We start from the raw sequence: 18280 nt of genomic DNA, 5'->3' as shown, positions 1-18280 counted from the left end.
CAAATAAAAAATGAGGTTCCACTGAAACTTGAAACAAACTACAAAAACTATTATTCTTTGTTAGTTGACGGGACCCTAGACAGAGAGAGTGTCTCTAACTACAACGTTACCATTGTGGCCACTGATAAAGGAGCCAGGCCACTCTCCAGCACGACTGTAGTTTCTATACACGTTTCTGACGTCAATGATAACGCACCTCGGTTCCCAGAGCCCCTAATTAATGTATACGTGAATGAGAACAGTCCAGTAGGAGCAGTTATTAGAAGAGTGACTGCAACCGATGCTGACGTTGACCAGAACAGCCAGGTGAGATATTATAAATTACTACAAAGTAGTAGTGGCACATTGCCATTATCTGCAATGGTAAACATCAACTCAGAGACTGGAGATATAGTCAGCCTGCAGTCTTTTGACTTCGAGGAGTTAAAAACATTTCAGTTTAAAGTTCAGGCCACAGACTCTGGTGTTCCTCCGCTCAGCAGCAACGTGACTGTGAACGTTTTTATCCTGGATGAGAATGACAATAATCCAACAATTCTCGCGCCCTATTCTGAACACGGCTCCGTTAACAGTGAGAGCATCCCCTACTCTGCTGAAGCGGGATACTTTGTGGCAAAGATCAGGGCTGTAGACGCAGACTCTGGATACAATGCGCTGCTTTCTTATCACCTCTTTGAGCCCAAAGGAAACAACCTCTTCAGGATCGGAACCAGCACCGGAGAAATCAGGACTAAGAGGAGAATGAGTGACAATGACCTGAAAACTCACTCATTGGTGGTCTTGGTTTCTGATAACGGAGAACCCTCCCTGTCAGCTACTGTGTCTATTGAGGTGGTGGTGGTTGAAAGCACAGCTGCCATCCAGACTCAGTTCAGACATGTGCCCATAAAAGAGGACAGCTTCTCTGACTTAAACCTGTATCTGCTGATCGCCATTGTGTCGGTGTCAGTGATTTTTCTGCTGAGTCTCATCAGTTTAATAGCTGTCAAATGCCACAGGACAGACGGCAGTTTCAGCAGGTACAGCGCCCCAATGATCACCACCCACCCTGACGGCAGCTGGTCTTACTCTAAAGCTACTCAGCAGTATGACGTCTGTTTCAGCTCAGACACACTCAAGAGTGACGTAGTGGTTTTCCCCGCGCCGTTTCCACCTGTGGATGCGGAGCTGATCAGTATTAACGGAGGAGACACTTTTACCAGGACTCAGACTTTACCTAATAAAGATAAGGTAAGAAACTATGAAAAAGCAACACGAGATTTTATTCTTCGGGTTGTGGCTGTGAACGTGTGTTTCTTTGTTCCTTTTTTTATTGATGAAGTGAAATGAAAAGCTTTTACATTTGTTTTGTGTGATGTGTTAACAAACAGTACGCCTCCTAGTCACCCTTTCCAGAGCGCCACAACGACATGTACGTCGTTGTCCATGGTGCTGAAATGAGCACCAAAGTGTGTGGTGTGAGAGGTATGGAGGATGTGAAAGTGACATTTCATCTAGTGCATAGTGGTTTTTCCTGGTGTTACCCGGCATTTTCTCTTGGGTTTTCTTAGTCATTTATATTTATTGATGCATGATGTATACCAGATTTCACCACACTTGTAGAACGTCTGTGTTTGAATAGTTACATAACCTTAATTTAGAAACTCAAATGGAAATAGAGAAAGACAGTGTTGTTCATTAGTATTTTTTATTTTTTTCTATCTCTTCTATTAACAAGCTGCTGTGAATAAGTAAATAAGGCAATAAGTGTGTCTTGTGATTTGTGACTTCTTGTGAGCTGTTTGTTGACTTGGACGTTCAGACGGTTATTTATCTGTTTTTTTAGGTGAGTGTAGTTATTTCAAAAAACCACATGGGGACATTGTAGACCATCACATTTTGATGCTCCTCGTGGTTGCTTGAGGCTCCTCCCAGAATCAGAGGATGATGATGTTTCTCTGGGCTTTGTTACAAAGAGACGCAGGGCGAGAGTGGATTGTGTTGCCATCATTTTGTCCATTAGCCCTACAAAGAGCAAGAATCTGGATTCTGCCATTTTGCTTTTATTCTGAATAATTCGATGGGATTTTGGAGACTGGAATCCATATGCTCTACTTACGTTTGATATAAATATGTCGACACGGAGGATATGCAGCCATTTAGGAATTTATGTAGTCGTTGTTCTGTTGGATTGTTGCTGGGAAGCGGTGTCTGGGCAGCTCTCTTACTCTGTATCAGAGGAGGTAAACCCAGGGACGTCTGTGGGAAATCTCGCCAAAGATCTAAATCTTAATGTTCACGATTTAGAGGCACGTATGTTCCAGATTGTAAGTGGATCAAAGAGAAAATATTTCGAAGTAAATCTGAAAACGGGTGTCCTTTATGTAAATGACCGAATAGACCGCGAGGAGCTCTGTGCGAAGGCTACAAAATGCACCGTTAATGTAGAGGCAGTGATCAACAATCCACTGAAGCTGTATCGTTTGGAGATAAATGTAGTCGATATAAATGATAATGCACCGGATTTCTCTGAGAATTCGCAGACTCTTAACATTGCTGAAAGTACTGTGCCAGGAGGGAAATTTGGATTTATTGGGGCGTCAGATCTCGACGTTGGTAAGAACAGTGTTAGTACATACAAGCTAAGTCCAAACGATTACTTTTCTTTAGAGATTCACAAAGGTGGGGAGAGCATGTATGCTAAGCTTGTGCTTCAGAAAGCTTTAGACCGAGAAACACAACCTACAATAAAACTCACAGTGACCGCGGTCGACGGAGGAAATCCACCGAAGTCAGGGACATCCCAAATTATTATAAATGTTTTAGACATTAACGACAATGCTCCTATTTTCAGTCACCCTTTATACAAGGCATGCATTTTGGAGAACATAGCAGTAGGTAAAACTGTTATAGTTTTGAATGCGACCGACGCAGATGACGGTTTAAACAGTGAAATAGAATACTCATTGAGAAGTAAAGGTCAGGATCAGGTTTTAGATTTATTTCAAATAGACTCTAAAACAGGTGCGATTTTAGTCAAAGGTGAGATCGACTATGATGAAAATACAGCGTTTGAGATTCATGCACAGGCCAGTGACAAAGGCCAGCCTCCGATGTCAGCCGATTGTAAAGTGCTGGTAGAAGTGGTGGACCTGAACGACAACGCTCCTGAGATCACTGTGACGTCACTGGTAAATACAGTGAGGGAGGACGCTGAGGCAGGTACTGCTATTGCACTTGTTTCTGTACTGGACAAAGATAGTGGTAAAAACGGGGCAATGAAAGCTGTAATTGCAAATGATGCACCATTTAAACTGGACACAAATTATAAAAATTATTACTCATTAGTAGTTAATGGTCCGCTTGATAGAGAGACTAAGGCTCAGTACAATGTTACTATTGTAGCAACTGATGAAGGGACTCCACCTCTCTCCAGCACCAACATAGTTACTGTTCATGTTTCTGATGTCAATGATAACCCACCTCGCTTCTCGGAGCCGCTGGTTAATGTTTATGTGAAAGAGAATAGTCCAGTGGGATCTGTTATTAAGACAGTGACTGCAGTTGATGCTGACACTGATCAAAATGGTCAAGTGAGATATTCATTTATACGTGACAACAGTAACTCAATGCCTCTCTCGACAATGGTAAACATCAACTCAGAGACAGGAGATATAGTTAGCCTGCAGGCCTTTAACTATGAGGAGTTAAAAACGTTTCAGTTTAAAGTTCAGGCCACAGACTCTGGTGTTCCTCCGCTCAGCAGCAACGTGACTGTGAATGTTTTTATCCTGGATGAGAATGACAACAGTCCCTCGATTCTCGTGCCCTATTCTGAGCACGGCTCCGTCAACAGTGAGAGCATCCCCTACTCTGCTGAAGCGGGATACTTTGTGGCAAAGATCAGGGCTGTAGACGCAGACTCTGGATACAATGCGCTGCTTTCTTATCACCTCTCTGAACCTAAAGGAAACAACCTCTTCAGGATTGGAACCAGCACCGGAGAAATTAGGACTAAGAGGAGAATGAGTGACAATGACCTGAAAACTCACCCCTTGGTGGTCTTGGTCTCTGATAACGGAGAACCCTCCCTGTCAGCTACTGTGTCTATTGAGGTGGTGGTGGTTGAAAGCACAGCTGACATCCAGACTCAGTTCCGACATGTGCCCATAAATGAGGACAGCTTCTCTGATTTAAACCTGTATCTGCTGATCGCCATTGTGTCGGTGTCAGTGATTTTTCTGCTGAGTCTCATCAGTTTAATAGCTGTCAAATGCCACAGGACAGACGGCAGTTTCAGCAGGTACAGCGCCCCAATGATCACCACCCACCCTGACGGGAGCTGGTCTTACTCTAAAGCTACTCAGCAGTATGACGTCTGTTTCAGCTCAGACACACTCAAGAGTGACGTAGTGGTTTTCCCCGCACCGTTTCCGCCTGTAGATGCGGAGTTGATCAGTATTAACGGAGGAGACACTTTTACCAGAACCCAGACGCTGCCCAATAAAGAAAAGGTAAGAAAATAATGAAATAGCAATATGTCTCAGTTAATATGATTCCCCGCCCTCCAGCTGAGGGCCAAAGCAAGTCTCAACGTTTTTTTTATTTACTTATGAAGTAAAATTTCTTCATAATAATTTTCCACATTGTATTTATATAATTGTTTTAAGTCTTTGGGATTGTTTTGAAATGTATATTCGTACATGAGCAAAAGTGATGCCATTATTTTAAATTCATGAGCCTCTCATGCTATAGGCCACTAAAGATAAATGTCGTTGTCCATGGTTCTGAAATAAACAACGCAGTATGTAGTGTGCTGTCTACTGAGTTTAACGTGGAAAATTTACCTATAATTTAAAAAAGTTTTTTTTTTCTTGGCAAAACTATGTGAATTTCATGACAATAATTTAATTTTACGACTGAATAACGCCCGTTTATCAAATTTGGAGAAATATTCTGAAAATGAATTTCATTCCCTTCATTTTTTTCGTTTTCTTCATTTAAACTAGAGGGCAATAAGCTGATTATTATTTGCAATTCAAAATCTTAACTCTCTCTATCTTTAGTGTGTTTTAATGTTTTATTTGTGATGGACGCCATGTTATTACATTGTGTAGCTTTGTAGCTGTTACATCGGTAAGGTGAAGGTCTATTGTTACGGATAAAATAATAATAACATTCGAAAAACGTCGCAATGAGACAACGCAGGCTATTGTGTCGAATTCTGCTTATTTTGATCGTTTGATATAACTGAACACAGTTTGGGTTATTCGGAAATTCCTCACTTTGCACAGTTGGTCAGTTAGTCCTTTCTTACTCAAAGGTTGCATGCAGTTACTTTACATTAGCACAAGGGGACACTGTAGACCATGACATCTGGACGTTATTTAGGAAGGCACAAGGCTCCTCCCAGAAACAGAGGATGATGATGTTTCTTTGGGCTTTGTTACAAAGAGACGGAGGGCGAGAGAGAGAAAGGATGAGAAATATTATCCAGCTGGATTTTAATATAAGTGTTTGACGGAGAGTGGTTGGACTTGGACATATGCATTTTTCGTGTTGGATATAATTATGCATTTCTCAAGCAGAACGAACCTTTTTCGGATATATCTTGTGCTCGTGCCGTTAAATTATTGCTGGGAAGCGGTGTCTGGACAGCTCTCGTATTCCGTTTCAGAGGAGGTAAAACCGGGGACTTCTGTTGGAAATATCGCCAAGGACCTAAATCTCAATGTCCAGGAGTTAGAGTCTCGTATGTTTCAGATTGTTCATGGATCAAAGAGAAAATATTTTGATATAAATCTGAAAACGGGTGTTTTTTATGTAAATGAAAGAATAGACCGTGAGGAGCTCTGTGCGAAGGCTACAAAATGCACTGTCAATGTAGAGGCCGTGATCAACAATCCACTGAAGCTGTATCGTTTAGAGATAAATGTAGTCGATATAAATGATAATGCCCCACATTTCTCTGAGGATTTACAATCACTTGACATTGCAGAAAGTTCTTTACCAGGCCTCAAATTTGGACTGATAGGGGCATCGGATTTGGATGTAGACAAGAACAGTGTTAGTACATACAAGCTTAGTAGTAATGATTATTTTTCTTTGGAAATTCACAAAGGAGGGGATAGCGTGTCTGCGGAGTTAGTACTGCAGAAAGCTTTAGACCGCGAACATGACTCTATTATAAAACTCACCCTAACTGCAGTAGACGGAGGTAATCCATCGAAATCTGGAACATCAAAAATTATTATCAATGTTTTGGATAATAATGACAATACCCCCGTTTTTAGCAAAACTTTGTACAAAATTGAAATTCCTGAAAACTTGCCAACGGGGTCCAAGGTAATCATTCTGAATGCGACGGACGCAGATGAGGGTTTAAACAGTGAAATAGAATACTCATTGAGAAGTAAAGGTCAGGATCAGGTTTTAGATTTATTTCAAATAGACTCTAAAACAGGTGCAATTTTAGTCAAAGGTGAGATCGACTATGAGGAAAATCCAGCATTTGAGATTCATGCACAGGCCAGTGACAAAGGCCAGCCTCCGATGTCTGCTCATTGTAAAGTGCTGGTAGAAGTGGTGGACCTGAACGACAACGCTCCTGAGATCACTGTGACGTCACTGGTAAATACAGTGAGGGAGGACGCTGAGGCAGGTACTGCTATTGCACTTGTTTCTGTACTGGACAAAGATAGTGGTAAAAACGGGGCAATGAAAGCTGTAATTGCAAATGATGCACCATTTAAACTGGACACAAATTATAAAAATTATTACTCATTAGTAGTTAATGGTCCGCTTGATAGAGAGACTAAGGCTCAGTACAATGTTACTATTGTAGCAACTGATGAAGGGACTCCACCTCTCTCCAGCACCAACATAGTTACTGTTCATGTTTCTGATGTCAATGATAACCCACCTCGCTTCTCGGAGCCGCTGGTTAATGTTTATGTGAAAGAGAATAGTCCAGTGGGATCTGTTATTAAGACAGTGACTGCAGTTGATGCTGACATCAATCAAAATGGTCAAGTGAGATATTCATTTTTACATGACAACAGTAACTCAATGCCTCTCTCGACAATGGTAAACATCAACTCAGAGACAGGTGATATGGTCAGCCTGCAGGCCTTTAACTATGAGGAGTTAAAAACATTTCAGTTTAAAGTTCAGGCCACAGACTCTGGTGTTCCTCCGCTCAGCAGTAACGTGACTGTGAACGTTTTTATCCTTGATGAGAATGACAACAGTCCCGCGGTTCTCGCGCCCTATACTGAGCACGGCTCCGTTAACAGTGAGAGCATCCCCTACTCTGCTGAAGCGGGATACTTTGTGGCAAAGATCAGGGCTGTAGACGCAGACTCTGGATACAATGCGCTGCTTTCTTATCACCTCTCTGAACCTAAAGGAAACAACCTCTTCAGGATCGGAACCAGTACCGGGGAAATCAGGACAAAAAGGAGAATGAGTGACAATGACCTGAAAACTCACTCCTTGGTGGTCTTGGTTTCTGATAACGGAGAACCCTCCCTGTCAGCTACTGTGTCTATTGAGGTGGTGGTGGTTGAAAGCACAGCTGACATCCAGACTCAGTTCAGACATGTGCCCATAAATGAGGACAGCTTCTCTGATTTAAACCTGTATCTGTTGATCGCAATTGTATCAGTTTCAGTGATCTTTCTGCTGAGCCTCATCAGTTTAATAGCTGTCAAATGCCACAGGACAGACAGCAGTTTCAGCAGGTACAGCGCCCCAATGATCACCACCCACCCTGACGGCAGCTGGTCTTACTCTAAAGCTACTCAGCAGTATGACGTCTGTTTCAGCTCAGACACGCTCAAGAGTGACGTAGTGGTTTTCCCTGCACCGTTTCCACCTGTAGATGCGGAGCTGATCAGTATTAACGGAGGAGACACTTTTACCAGAACCCAGACGCTACCCAATAAAGAAAAGGTAAGATAATTATAAAGTCTCAGTAAATATGATTTTAAGCCGAAAGCATTCCCAGACGTTTTTTTTCGCTTATGAAGTGAAATAACGTTCCGCATTGTATTTATAGACATCGTTTCTGACTTTGTTTTTTTTTAATCGCACATGAGCCAGAGTAATGACACTAGCCTATCTGAAGTTCATAAGACTCTCACACGGTACAGAGCGTGTATGTCGTTGTCCAAGGTGCTGAAATAAACACCATCATGTGCTGTGTGCCGTCTCCTTAATGTAACGCGGAAAACTGTCTACCCATTATATAAAAAGTAGTATCTTTTCCTGGCACATCTATTTGGATTGTATAAAAAATATTAAGGTATTTATTTACTATTTACTTATGGAAACTTAGTTTTTATCACATTTAAAGAAAATAATCTGATACTCTATTTCATTCTCTTCATTTCATTCCTTTTTTCGTTTTAAAAAAAGTTATTTCTATTCGCAACCAACATTTTCACCTCCCTCTGTAACTTTTGTGTCTTGGAATGTTTTATTTGTAATGGACGCCATGTTTAACATTGTGAAGCTTTGTAGCCGTTACATCAGAAAAATGTAAAGGTCTACTTTTAGGGATAAAATAATAACATCCAAAAAAACATTGGAATTAGACAGAGCAGACTATTGTGTCGAATTTTGTTCATTTGGTCGTTTGATATAATTGAACACAATTCGAGTTATTAGGAAATTGCTCACTTTGCACAGTTGGTCAGTTATTCCTTCGTCAATCAGAGGCCTTATGCAATTATTTTACATCACCACACGGGGACACTGTAGACCATGACATCTGGACGTTATTTAGGAAGGCACAAGGCTCCTCCCAGAAACAGAGGATGATGATGTTTCTTTGGGCTTTGTTACAAGGAGACGGAGGGCGAGAGAGAGAAAAGGATCAGAAACAATACTGGCCTCTAATATGACTGTTTGACGAAAAGTGGTCGGACTTGGACTCATGCATTTTTCGTGTTGGATATAATTATGCATTTCTCAGGCAAAACGAACCTTTTTCGGATTTATTCTGTGGTCGTACTGCTGAATTATTGCTGGGAAGCGGTGTCTGGACAGCTCTCGTATTCCGTTTCAGAGGAGGTAAAACCGGGGACTTCTGTTGGAAATATCGCCAAGGACCTAAATCTCAATGTCCAGGAGTTAGAGTCTCGTATGTTTCAGATTGTTCATGGATCAAAGAGAAAATATTTTGATATAAATCTGAAAACGGGTGTTTTTTATGTAAATGAAAGAATAGACCGTGAGGAGCTCTGTGCGAAGGCTACAAAATGCACTGTCAATGTAGAGGCCGTGATCAACAATCCACTGAAGCTGTATCGTTTAGAGATAAATGTAGTCGATATAAATGATAATGTGCCGCATTTCTCTGAGGATTTACAATCACTTGACATTGCAGAAAGTTCTTTACCAGGCCTCAAATTTGGACTGGTAGAGGCATCGGATTTGGACGTAGGCAATAACGGTGTGAATACATACAAGCTTAGTAGTAATGATTATTTTTCTTTGGAAATTCACAAAGGAGGGGATAGCGTGTCTGCGGAGTTAGTACTGCAGAAAGCTTTAGACCGCGAACATGACTCTATTATAAAACTCACCCTAACTGCAGTAGACGGAGGAAAACCACCGAAGTCGGGAACATCACAAATTATTATCAATGTTTTGGATATTAACGACAATACCCCCGTTTTCAGTGAATCGTTATACAAAATTCGAATTCTGGAAAACTTGCCAAAGGGGTCCAGAGTAATCATTCTGAATGCGACGGACGCAGATGAGGGTATAAACAGTGAAATAGAATACTCATTGAGAAGTAAAGGTCAGGATCAGGTTTTAGATTTATTTCAAATAGACTCTAAAACAGGTGCAATTTTAGTCAAAGGTGAGATTGACTATGAGGAAAATGTAGCGTTTGAGATACGGGCACAGGCCAGTGACAAAGGCCAGCCTCCTATGTCTGCTCATTGTAAAGTGCTGGTAGAAGTGGTGGACCTGAACGACAACGCTCCTGAGATCACTGTGACGTCACTGGTAAATACAGTGAGGGAGGACGCTGAGGCAGGTACTGCTATTGCACTTGTTTCTGTACTGGACAAAGATAGTGGTAAAAACGGGGCAATGAAAGCTGTAATTGCAAATGATGCACCATTTAAACTGGACACAAATTATAAAAATTATTACTCATTAGTAGTTAATGGTCCGCTTGATAGAGAGACTAAGGCTCAGTACAATGTTACTATTGTAGCAACTGATGAAGGGACTCCACCTCTCTCCAGCACCAACATAGTTACTGTTCATGTTTCTGATGTCAATGATAACCCACCTCGCTTCTCGGAGCCGCTGGTTAATGTTTATGTGAAAGAGAATAGTCCAGTGGGATCTGTTATTAAGACAGTGACTGCAGTTGATGCTGACACTGATCAAAATGGTCAAGTGAGATATTCATTTATGCATGACAACAGTAACTCAATGCCTCTCTCGACATTGGTAAACATCAACTCAGAGACTGGAGATATAGTTAGCCTGCAGGCCTTTAACTTCGAGGAGTTAAAAACTTTTCTGTTTAAAGTTCAGGCCACAGACTCTGGTGCTCCTCCGCTCAGTAGCAATGTGACTGTGAATGTTTTTATCCTGGATGAGAATGACAACAGTCCCTCGATTCTCGCGCCCTATTCTGAGCACAGCTCCATTAACAGTGAGAGCATCCCCTACTCTGCTGAAGCGGGATACTTTGTGGCAAAGATCAGGGCTGTAGACGCAGACTCTGGATACAATGCGCTGCTTTCTTATCACCTCTCTGAGCCCAAAGGAAACAACCTCTTCAGGATCGGAACCAGCACCGGAGAAATCAGGACTAAGAGGAGAATGAGTGACAATGACCTGAAAACTCACCCCTTGGTGGTCTTGGTTTCTGATAACGGAGAACCCTCCCTGTCAGCTACTGTGTCTATTGAGGTGGTGGTGGTTGAAAGCACAGCTGACATACAGACTCAGTTCAGACATGTGCCCATAAAGGATGACAGCTTCTCTGATTTAAACCTGTATCTGCTGATCGCCATTGTGTCAGTGTCAGTGATCTTTCTGCTGAGTCTCATCAGTTTAATAGCTGTCAAATGCCACAGGACAGACGGCAGTTTCAGCAGGTACAGCGCCCCAATGATCACCACCCACCCTGACGCGAGCTGGTCTTACTCTAAAGCTACTCAGCAATATGACGTCTGTTTCAGCTCAGACACGCTCAAGAGTGACATGGTGGTTTTCCCTGCACCGTTTCCGCCTGTAGATGCGGAACTGATCAGTATTAATGGAGGAGACACTTTTACCAGGACTCAGACTTTACCTAATAAAGAAAAGGTAAGAACATGTTAACATTACGTGCTCAGGCATTTTATTATACTACACTTGTGTCGACTGATTGGGAATAGCTGAAATTTTATTTTCAGTAGTTTTCAAAAAGCGTTATGCCATGTCGCATGGTGACTACTAACTGACAAAGGAATAGTCTTCAGATTTAGTTCAAAGAGAAACATTTAAAACTTTTGTTTGTCTTGTTATGAACCTGTTATAAATGTGTGATTTGTTGATGCATCACTAATCTCATTCATTACTTGTTGCAAGGTTTTTAATGGGTATTTCACTATCCTTGGTGCTGAACGTTTCTGCATGTGTGTTCTGTCTAATCCCCCGGACCAAAACAATATGTTTATTAATAAGGAATAAAAGACTCCGTGCAAGTGTACGGAATTTCGTGCAGTCCAGTCTTCTAGAAATTGGTTGTGGTTGTATTTTTTGTTGTGTGTGTGTGTGTGTGTGTGTGTGTGTGTGTGGGGTTGTGTGTGTGTGTGTGTGTGTGTGTGTGTGCGTTTCTTCTGTAACCACAATAGCTGACTCAACAAATTTTGAGTCACATTTCTAAAAACATTTCATACAAGTAAAAGTACATAAAGGTATACAATGTTAACTTGGAGAATCAACCAGTTCTGCTGACTCTTCTGTAAGATATAGAATTGCTTGGCTAAAGGTTGAAGGGGAAATCAACAATGTAAGGTTCTTGCTATTGTGTGTTGAAGTTGAATGTTGTTCCTGAAAGTGTCCACATGGGGACATTGTAGACCATCACATTTGAACTTCGTATTTAGTGGTTCTGGGCTCCTCCCATGTTCAGTGGATGATATTTCTCGGGAGATCGAAACAAAGAGACTGTGAGGGCGAAACAGATCTGTGCTAAGACCATTTCTTATTGAACAGTGAATATGGCGAAAAATCCTCATCTTTTATTTGGTGATTCTTTTTAATTTCCTTATTTTGGTCAGTGACTGGGCGAATTTCTCTTTATACGTTTCCCGATGTATGGAATTATGCATTTACCAGGCAGAACGGGCTCTGTGTGGATCTATCTCTTGTTCGTGCTGCTGGATTGTTACTGGGAAGCGGTGTCTGGGCAGCTCTCTTACTCCGTCTCAGAGGAGGTAAATCTGGGGACTGTTGTCGGAAATATCGCTAAAGATCTGAACATCAATGTCCAGGATTTGGAGTCCCGCATGTTTCAGATCGTTGCTGGATCAAAGACAAAATATTTCGAGGTAAATCTAAAGACTGGTGTCCTCTACGTTAATGAGAGAATAGATCGAGAGGAACTCTGCGGCAGTGAACAAAAATGTTCACTTACTGTAGAAGCAGTTATTAATAATCCATTAAAACTGTATCGGATTGAAATTATAATCTTGGATGTGAATGACAATTCTCCCTCATTTCTCAGCACGTCACAGGTGATCGACATTACTGAGAGCACAGCAGCAGGGTCTAAATTCCCCCTGCAACCTGCTGACGATGCAGACGTCGGTAAAAATACTGTAAATACCTACAAACTTAGTCAAAACGATCACTTCTCTATTGATACATACAAAGGAGAGAGTTTAATACCCGAATTAGTGCTTCAGAAAGTTTTAGACAGAGAAAAAGAGTCCGTGATTCGACTCACACTGACTGCCATTGATGGAGGAACTCCTGCTAAATCAGGGACAATGACTATAATAGTGAATGTATTGGACATTAATGATAATTCTCCTGTATTCAGTCAAACTCTGTACAAAGCCAGTGTTTATGAGAATGTGAAAATAGGCACATCGATAATAACTTTCAACGCTACTGATTTAGATGAAGGCTCAAACGGACAAGTGTTGTATTCATTTAGTAAAGTAGGACGAGGGAAACAAACTGATCTGTTTGCTATAGACGCAAAAACTGGGACTGTAACAAATAAAAAAAATATCGACTTTGAAGAGAACAATGCTTTTGAGATGCGAGTCCAAGCCAGTGATGGAGCTTCTTCTCCTCTCACTTCACATGCTAAATTACTTATTGAAATTTTAGACGTCAATGACAATGCCCCTGAAATTTCAGTTACATCACTGTTAAACACCGTGAAAGAGGACGCTTCCATTGGCACAGCTATTGCGCTTGTTTCAGTGTTTGATAAAGACGGGAGTAAAAATGGGATGGTGAACTGTAAAATTTCCAATAACGTTCCTTTCAAATTAGAATCAAACTATAAGAATTACTATTCATTGGTGGTTGACGGTCCTCTCGACAGAGAGAGCACATCTCAATACAATATCAGCATCACTGCTACTGACGAAGGGACCCCACCTCTCTCCAGCACGAGTGTTATTACTTTGCACGTCTCAGATGTAAATGATAACAAACCTCTGTTCACAGAAAATATAATTAGTGTCTATGTGAAAGAAAACAGTCCCATAGGAGCAGTTATAAAAACCGTTTCAGCAACTGATGCTGACATGGATCAAAATGGTCAGGTGAGATATTCACTTTTACATGACAACAGTAACTCAGTACCTCCCTCGACAATGGTAAACATCAACTCAGAGACTGGAGATATAGTCAGCCTGCAGGCCTTTAACTACGAGGAGTTAAAAACGTTTCAGTTTAAAGTTCAGGCCACAGACTCTGGTGTTCCTCCGCTCAGCAGCAACGTGACTGTAAACGTTTTTATCCTTGATGAGAATGACAACAGTCCCGCGGTTCTCGCGCCCTATTCTGAGCACGGCTCCGTTAACAGTGAGAGCATCCCCTACTCTGCTGAAGCGGGATACTTTGTGGCAAAGATCAGGGCTGTAGACGCAGACTCTGGATACAATGCGCTGCTTTCTTATCACCTCTCTGAGCCCAAAGGAAACAACCTCTTCAGGATCGGAACCAGCACCGGAGAAATCAGGACTAAGAGGAGAATGAGTGACAATGACCTGAAAACTCACCCCTTGGTGGTCTTGGTTTCTGATAACGGAGAACCCTCCCTGTCAGCTACTGTGTCTATTGAGGTGGTGGTGGTTGAAAGCACAGCTGACATCCAGACTCAATTCAGACATGTACCCATAAAGGAGGACAGCTTCTCTGATTTAAACCTGTATCTGCTGATCGCCATTGTGTCGGTGTCAGTGATTTTTCTGCTGAGTCTCATCAGTTTAATAGCTGTCAAATGCCACAGGACTGACGGCAGTTTCAGCAGGTACAGCGCCCCAATGATCACCACCCACCCTGACGGGAGCTGGTCTTACTCTAAAGCTACTCAGCAGTATGACGTCTGTTTCAGCTCAGACACACTCAAGAGTGACGTAGTGGTTTTCCCCGCTCCGTTTCCGCCTGTAGATGCTGAGCTGGTCAGCATTAACGGGGGAGACACTTTTACCCGGACTCAGACTTTACCTAATAAAGAAAAGGTAAGAGCAGCACATTCATAGCGGCCTACGAATTCATACAAAGCAGTAAGCATTACTAAAGACTGGGCTTTGTTGCTATTAATGTATTTAGTTGTTCATTACTTTTCTTTTCTTCATTTGTCTTTCTGTGATGTTTTGAAAAGAGACGTTTTTATCTGTCGTCTTCTAAACAACTTGTTAACCAGTTTTTTCCATTCAAGTGCAATAGTCGCTGTCTATGGAGCTGTAGACAAAAACTAATCTATTTAGATAATGAGATACTGTTGGTGTTTCAATGTTTTTTTTTACATATTCAAAGCAGCGCTAATTTGTACGTTAATTATTATTATTGTTATCCTTACTATTTTACTTTTTTGCGCAGTTTCCAAGTGTCACGTTCATCACTTTTTCTTTTACAATGGCACTTATACATAGAGTTCATTGTCTCATGTGCAAAATGTGCATCATAAATTTGGTGGCTGATTAGCTCTCATTGATGGAGTGCTGAATTTTTAAAGTCCACTCATTTGTTGTTATATAAGCGAGTCATTATCGAGTGTCTCTATAATTATTCTGAGTTTATAATCAGGATAATTATTGCTTTTTCTGCCAATTTTTAAGTTTCCTGTAATATTCTTTTGGTTGAGCAAATGGATAATGCCCCTTAAAGATTTTCTCTTCTTTCGCCGTATCATTGACCGTATATTGTAAAGTTTTTTGCCTAAACATTACATTTATTTCAAAGATGCAAACATGCCAATCATAAACAGACGTGTTTCTCCTCATTTTCGAATACAAGAGACGTTGCATATTAGTAGATAATAGGACCCGTTAACTCAGTCAGATCTGAAACTGGCCATTTTGTGCTGAGCAATAAAAAGAGATGTTTTGTGAAAGGACATTACATGTTCGGCTGTTTTCCCCCTGGTTTGTGATGTAATTAGTCCACAAGACCATGATGGGGCACTATAGGCCATAACACAGAGAGGATTTCATTAAAATGTCTAGGCCACTCCCAGCTTAAGAGCGTCAGAGTGTCTTGTTCGGCTCTTACACAAAGAGACGCAGAGGAACAGAGAAAAGGCTGGAGCCCAAACAGCATTATGGACAAATTCTAAGAGAAAGAAACACATTTTCCTTTGATACTGGACATCGGTTGGACTTATTCCTATGTTGGTCACACATCGGATTGTATTATGTCTTCAAATAACTGGGCTCCTGTGGTGGCATACGTGTTATTTGTGTTGCTGGGCTGTTACTGGGAAGCGGTGTCAGGGCAGCTCTCCTACTCCATATCAGAAGAGGTGAATCCGGGGACTTCCGTAGGAAATTTAGCCAAGGATCTCAATCTTAGTATCGATGATCTGGAGTCTCGTATGTTTCAGATTGTTACCCGATCCAAGAGAAAATTTTTCGAGGTAAATCTTAAAACTGGTCTCCTCTTTGTTAATGACAGAATAGATAGAGAGGAGCTCTGTGCGAAGGCGACGAAATGCACAGTGAGCGTGGAGGCAGTGATCAATGCTCCACTGAAGCTTTATCGTTTAGAAATAAATATTCTAGATGTGAATGATAACTATCCGTCTTTCAGTGCCAATTCACAAAGTATTGAAATAGCCGAAAGCACATTACCTGGGTCTAAATTTCTTGTGTTATCGGCCTATGATGCCGATGTAGGAAAAAATGGTATCAGCACTTACAAGCTAAACCAAAATGACCATTTTTCATTATTAGTGAACAAAGGAGAAAGTGTGTCTGCAGAGCTCATCCTCCAGAAGCCATTAGATCGAGAAAAACAGCCTGTAATTAAACTCACATTGACTGCTGTTGATGGTGGGACACCTCTGAAATCCGGAACATCACAGATAATAATCAATATTTTAGACGTCAATGATAACATCCCACTGTTTACCAAATCACTGTATAAAACCAGTATTAGTGAAAATGTGCCGCTTGGTACTACAGTAATAACAATAACGGCGACAGACGCTGATGAAGGTCCAAACGGGGATATTTCATATTCACTCAGCAGCAAAGATCAAGACCATGTTTTGCAAATATTTCAAATTGATGAGCACACAGGTTTACTGACAGTTAAGGGAAAGATCGACTTTGAGGAGCACCCGGCTTTTGAAATCCGGGTGCAAGCTAGTGATAAAGGCTCTCCTCCAATGGCAACACAGTGCAAAGTACTAATTGAAGTGTTGGATTTAAATGACAATAAGCCTGAAATATCTGTAACATCACTAACTGAAACAGTTAGAGAGGATGCAAAATTAGGAACTGCTGTTGCACTTGTGTCAGTCCTGGACAGAGATGGGGGTAAAAATGGAGTAGTTCATTGTAATATTAAAAATGGCAGCCCCTTTAAATTGGAACCAAATTATAAAAACTATTATTCTTTGGTTGTAGACGGAGAACTAGACAGAGAGAGTGCTTCACATTATAATGTCACTATCATAGCAACGGATGACGGAATCCCAGCTCTCATGAGCAGCAGGGATCTTACCATTCATGTTTCCGATGTCAATGACAACTACCCTCGTTTTTCAGACACTTTTGCCAATATTTATTTGAAAGAAAATAGTCCTGTTGGAGCCGTTTTAAAAACAGTATCAGCAGTTGATGCAGATATCGATAAAAATGCCCAGGTAAGCTATTCCATTGTCAAAAGTAACAATAACTCATTTCCACTCTCAACAATGGTGAACATCAATTCGGAGACAGGAGATATAGTCAGTCTTCAGTCATTTAACTTCGAGGAGTTAAAAACGTTTCAGTTTAAAGTTCAGGCCACAGACTCTGGTGTTCCTCCGCTCAGTAGCAACGTGACTGTGAACGTTTTTATCCTGGATGAGAATGACAATAGTCCCGCAGTTCTCGCGCCCTATTCTGAGCACGGCTCCGTTAACAGTGAGAGCATCCCCTACTCTGCTGAAGCAGGATACTTTGTGGCAAAGATCAGGGCTGTAGACTCAGACTCTGGATACAGTGCGTTGCTTTCTTATCACCTCTCTGAGCCCAAAGGAAACAACCTCTTCAGGATCGGAACCAGCACCGGAGAAATCAGGACTAAGAGGAGAATGAGTGACAATGACCTGAAAACTCACCCCTTGGTGGTCTTGGTTTCTGATAACGGAGAACCCTCCCTGTCAGCTACTGTGTCTATTGAGGTGGTGGTGGTTGAAAGCACAGCTGACAGCCAGACTCAGTTCAGACATGTGCCCGTAAAGGAGGGCAGCTTCTCTGCTTTAAACCTGTATCTGCTGATCGCCATTGTGTCGGTTTCAGTGATCTTTCTGCTGAGTCTCATCAGTTTAATAGCTGTCAAATGCCACAGGACAGACGGCAGCTTCAGCAGGTACAGCGCCCCAATGATCACCACCCACCCTGACGGGAGCTGGTCTTATTCTAAAGCTACTCAGCAGTATGACGTCTGTTTCAGCTCAGACACGCTCAAGAGTGACGTAGTGGTTTTCCCCGCACCGTTTCCGCCTGTAGATGCGGAGCTGATCAGTATTAACGGAGGAGACACTTTTACCAGAACTCAGACTTTACCTAATAAAGAAAAGGTAAGAATACAATTGCATTAA

General features: G+C 41.6%; 3 protein-coding genes across 3 annotated transcripts; all 3 read left to right on the top strand.

Annotated features, from left to right (window-relative positions):
- Window positions 1-2029: 2029 nt before the first annotated feature.
- On the top strand, window positions 2030-4505 carry LOC111239275 (protocadherin alpha-8-like). Its single transcript, XM_022769113.1, has one exon. It carries the CDS (start codon window positions 2112-2114, stop codon window positions 4503-4505), a length of 2394 nt encoding a protein of 797 aa, XP_022624834.1. The 5' UTR covers window positions 2030-2111.
- Window positions 4506-5508: 1003 nt separating this feature from the next.
- LOC111239255 (protocadherin alpha-3-like) lies at window positions 5509-7941 on the top strand. Its single transcript, XM_022769093.1, has one exon. It carries the CDS (start codon window positions 5551-5553, stop codon window positions 7939-7941), a length of 2391 nt encoding a protein of 796 aa, XP_022624814.1. The 5' UTR covers window positions 5509-5550.
- Window positions 7942-15883: 7942 nt separating this feature from the next.
- Window positions 15884-18280, top strand: LOC111239274 (protocadherin alpha-8-like). Its single transcript, XM_022769112.1, has one exon. The coding sequence runs from the start codon at window positions 15884-15886 to the stop codon at window positions 18278-18280; it is 2397 nt and encodes a 798-aa protein (XP_022624833.1).

This window comes from Seriola dumerili, unplaced genomic scaffold (genome assembly GCF_002260705.1).
Source record: "Seriola dumerili isolate Sdu_G_001 unplaced genomic scaffold, Sdu_1.0 BDQW01002192.1, whole genome shotgun sequence".
Classification (NCBI taxonomy): Eukaryota; Metazoa; Chordata; class Actinopteri; order Carangiformes; family Carangidae; genus Seriola; species Seriola dumerili.
The sequence above is the reverse complement of the archived record's forward strand: the minus strand, read 5'-3'. Positions and strand labels throughout refer to the sequence as shown.

What these genes read in the sequence shown, in the direction of transcription:
- LOC111239275 (XM_022769113.1), top strand. Translation starts at nt 2,112, where the DNA reads ATGTCGACACGGAGGATATGCAGCCATTTAGGAATTTATGTAGTCGTT.
- LOC111239255 (XM_022769093.1), top strand. Translation starts at nt 5,551, where the DNA reads ATGCATTTCTCAAGCAGAACGAACCTTTTTCGGATATATCTTGTGCTC.
- LOC111239274 (XM_022769112.1), top strand. Translation starts at nt 15,884, where the DNA reads ATGTCTTCAAATAACTGGGCTCCTGTGGTGGCATACGTGTTATTTGTG.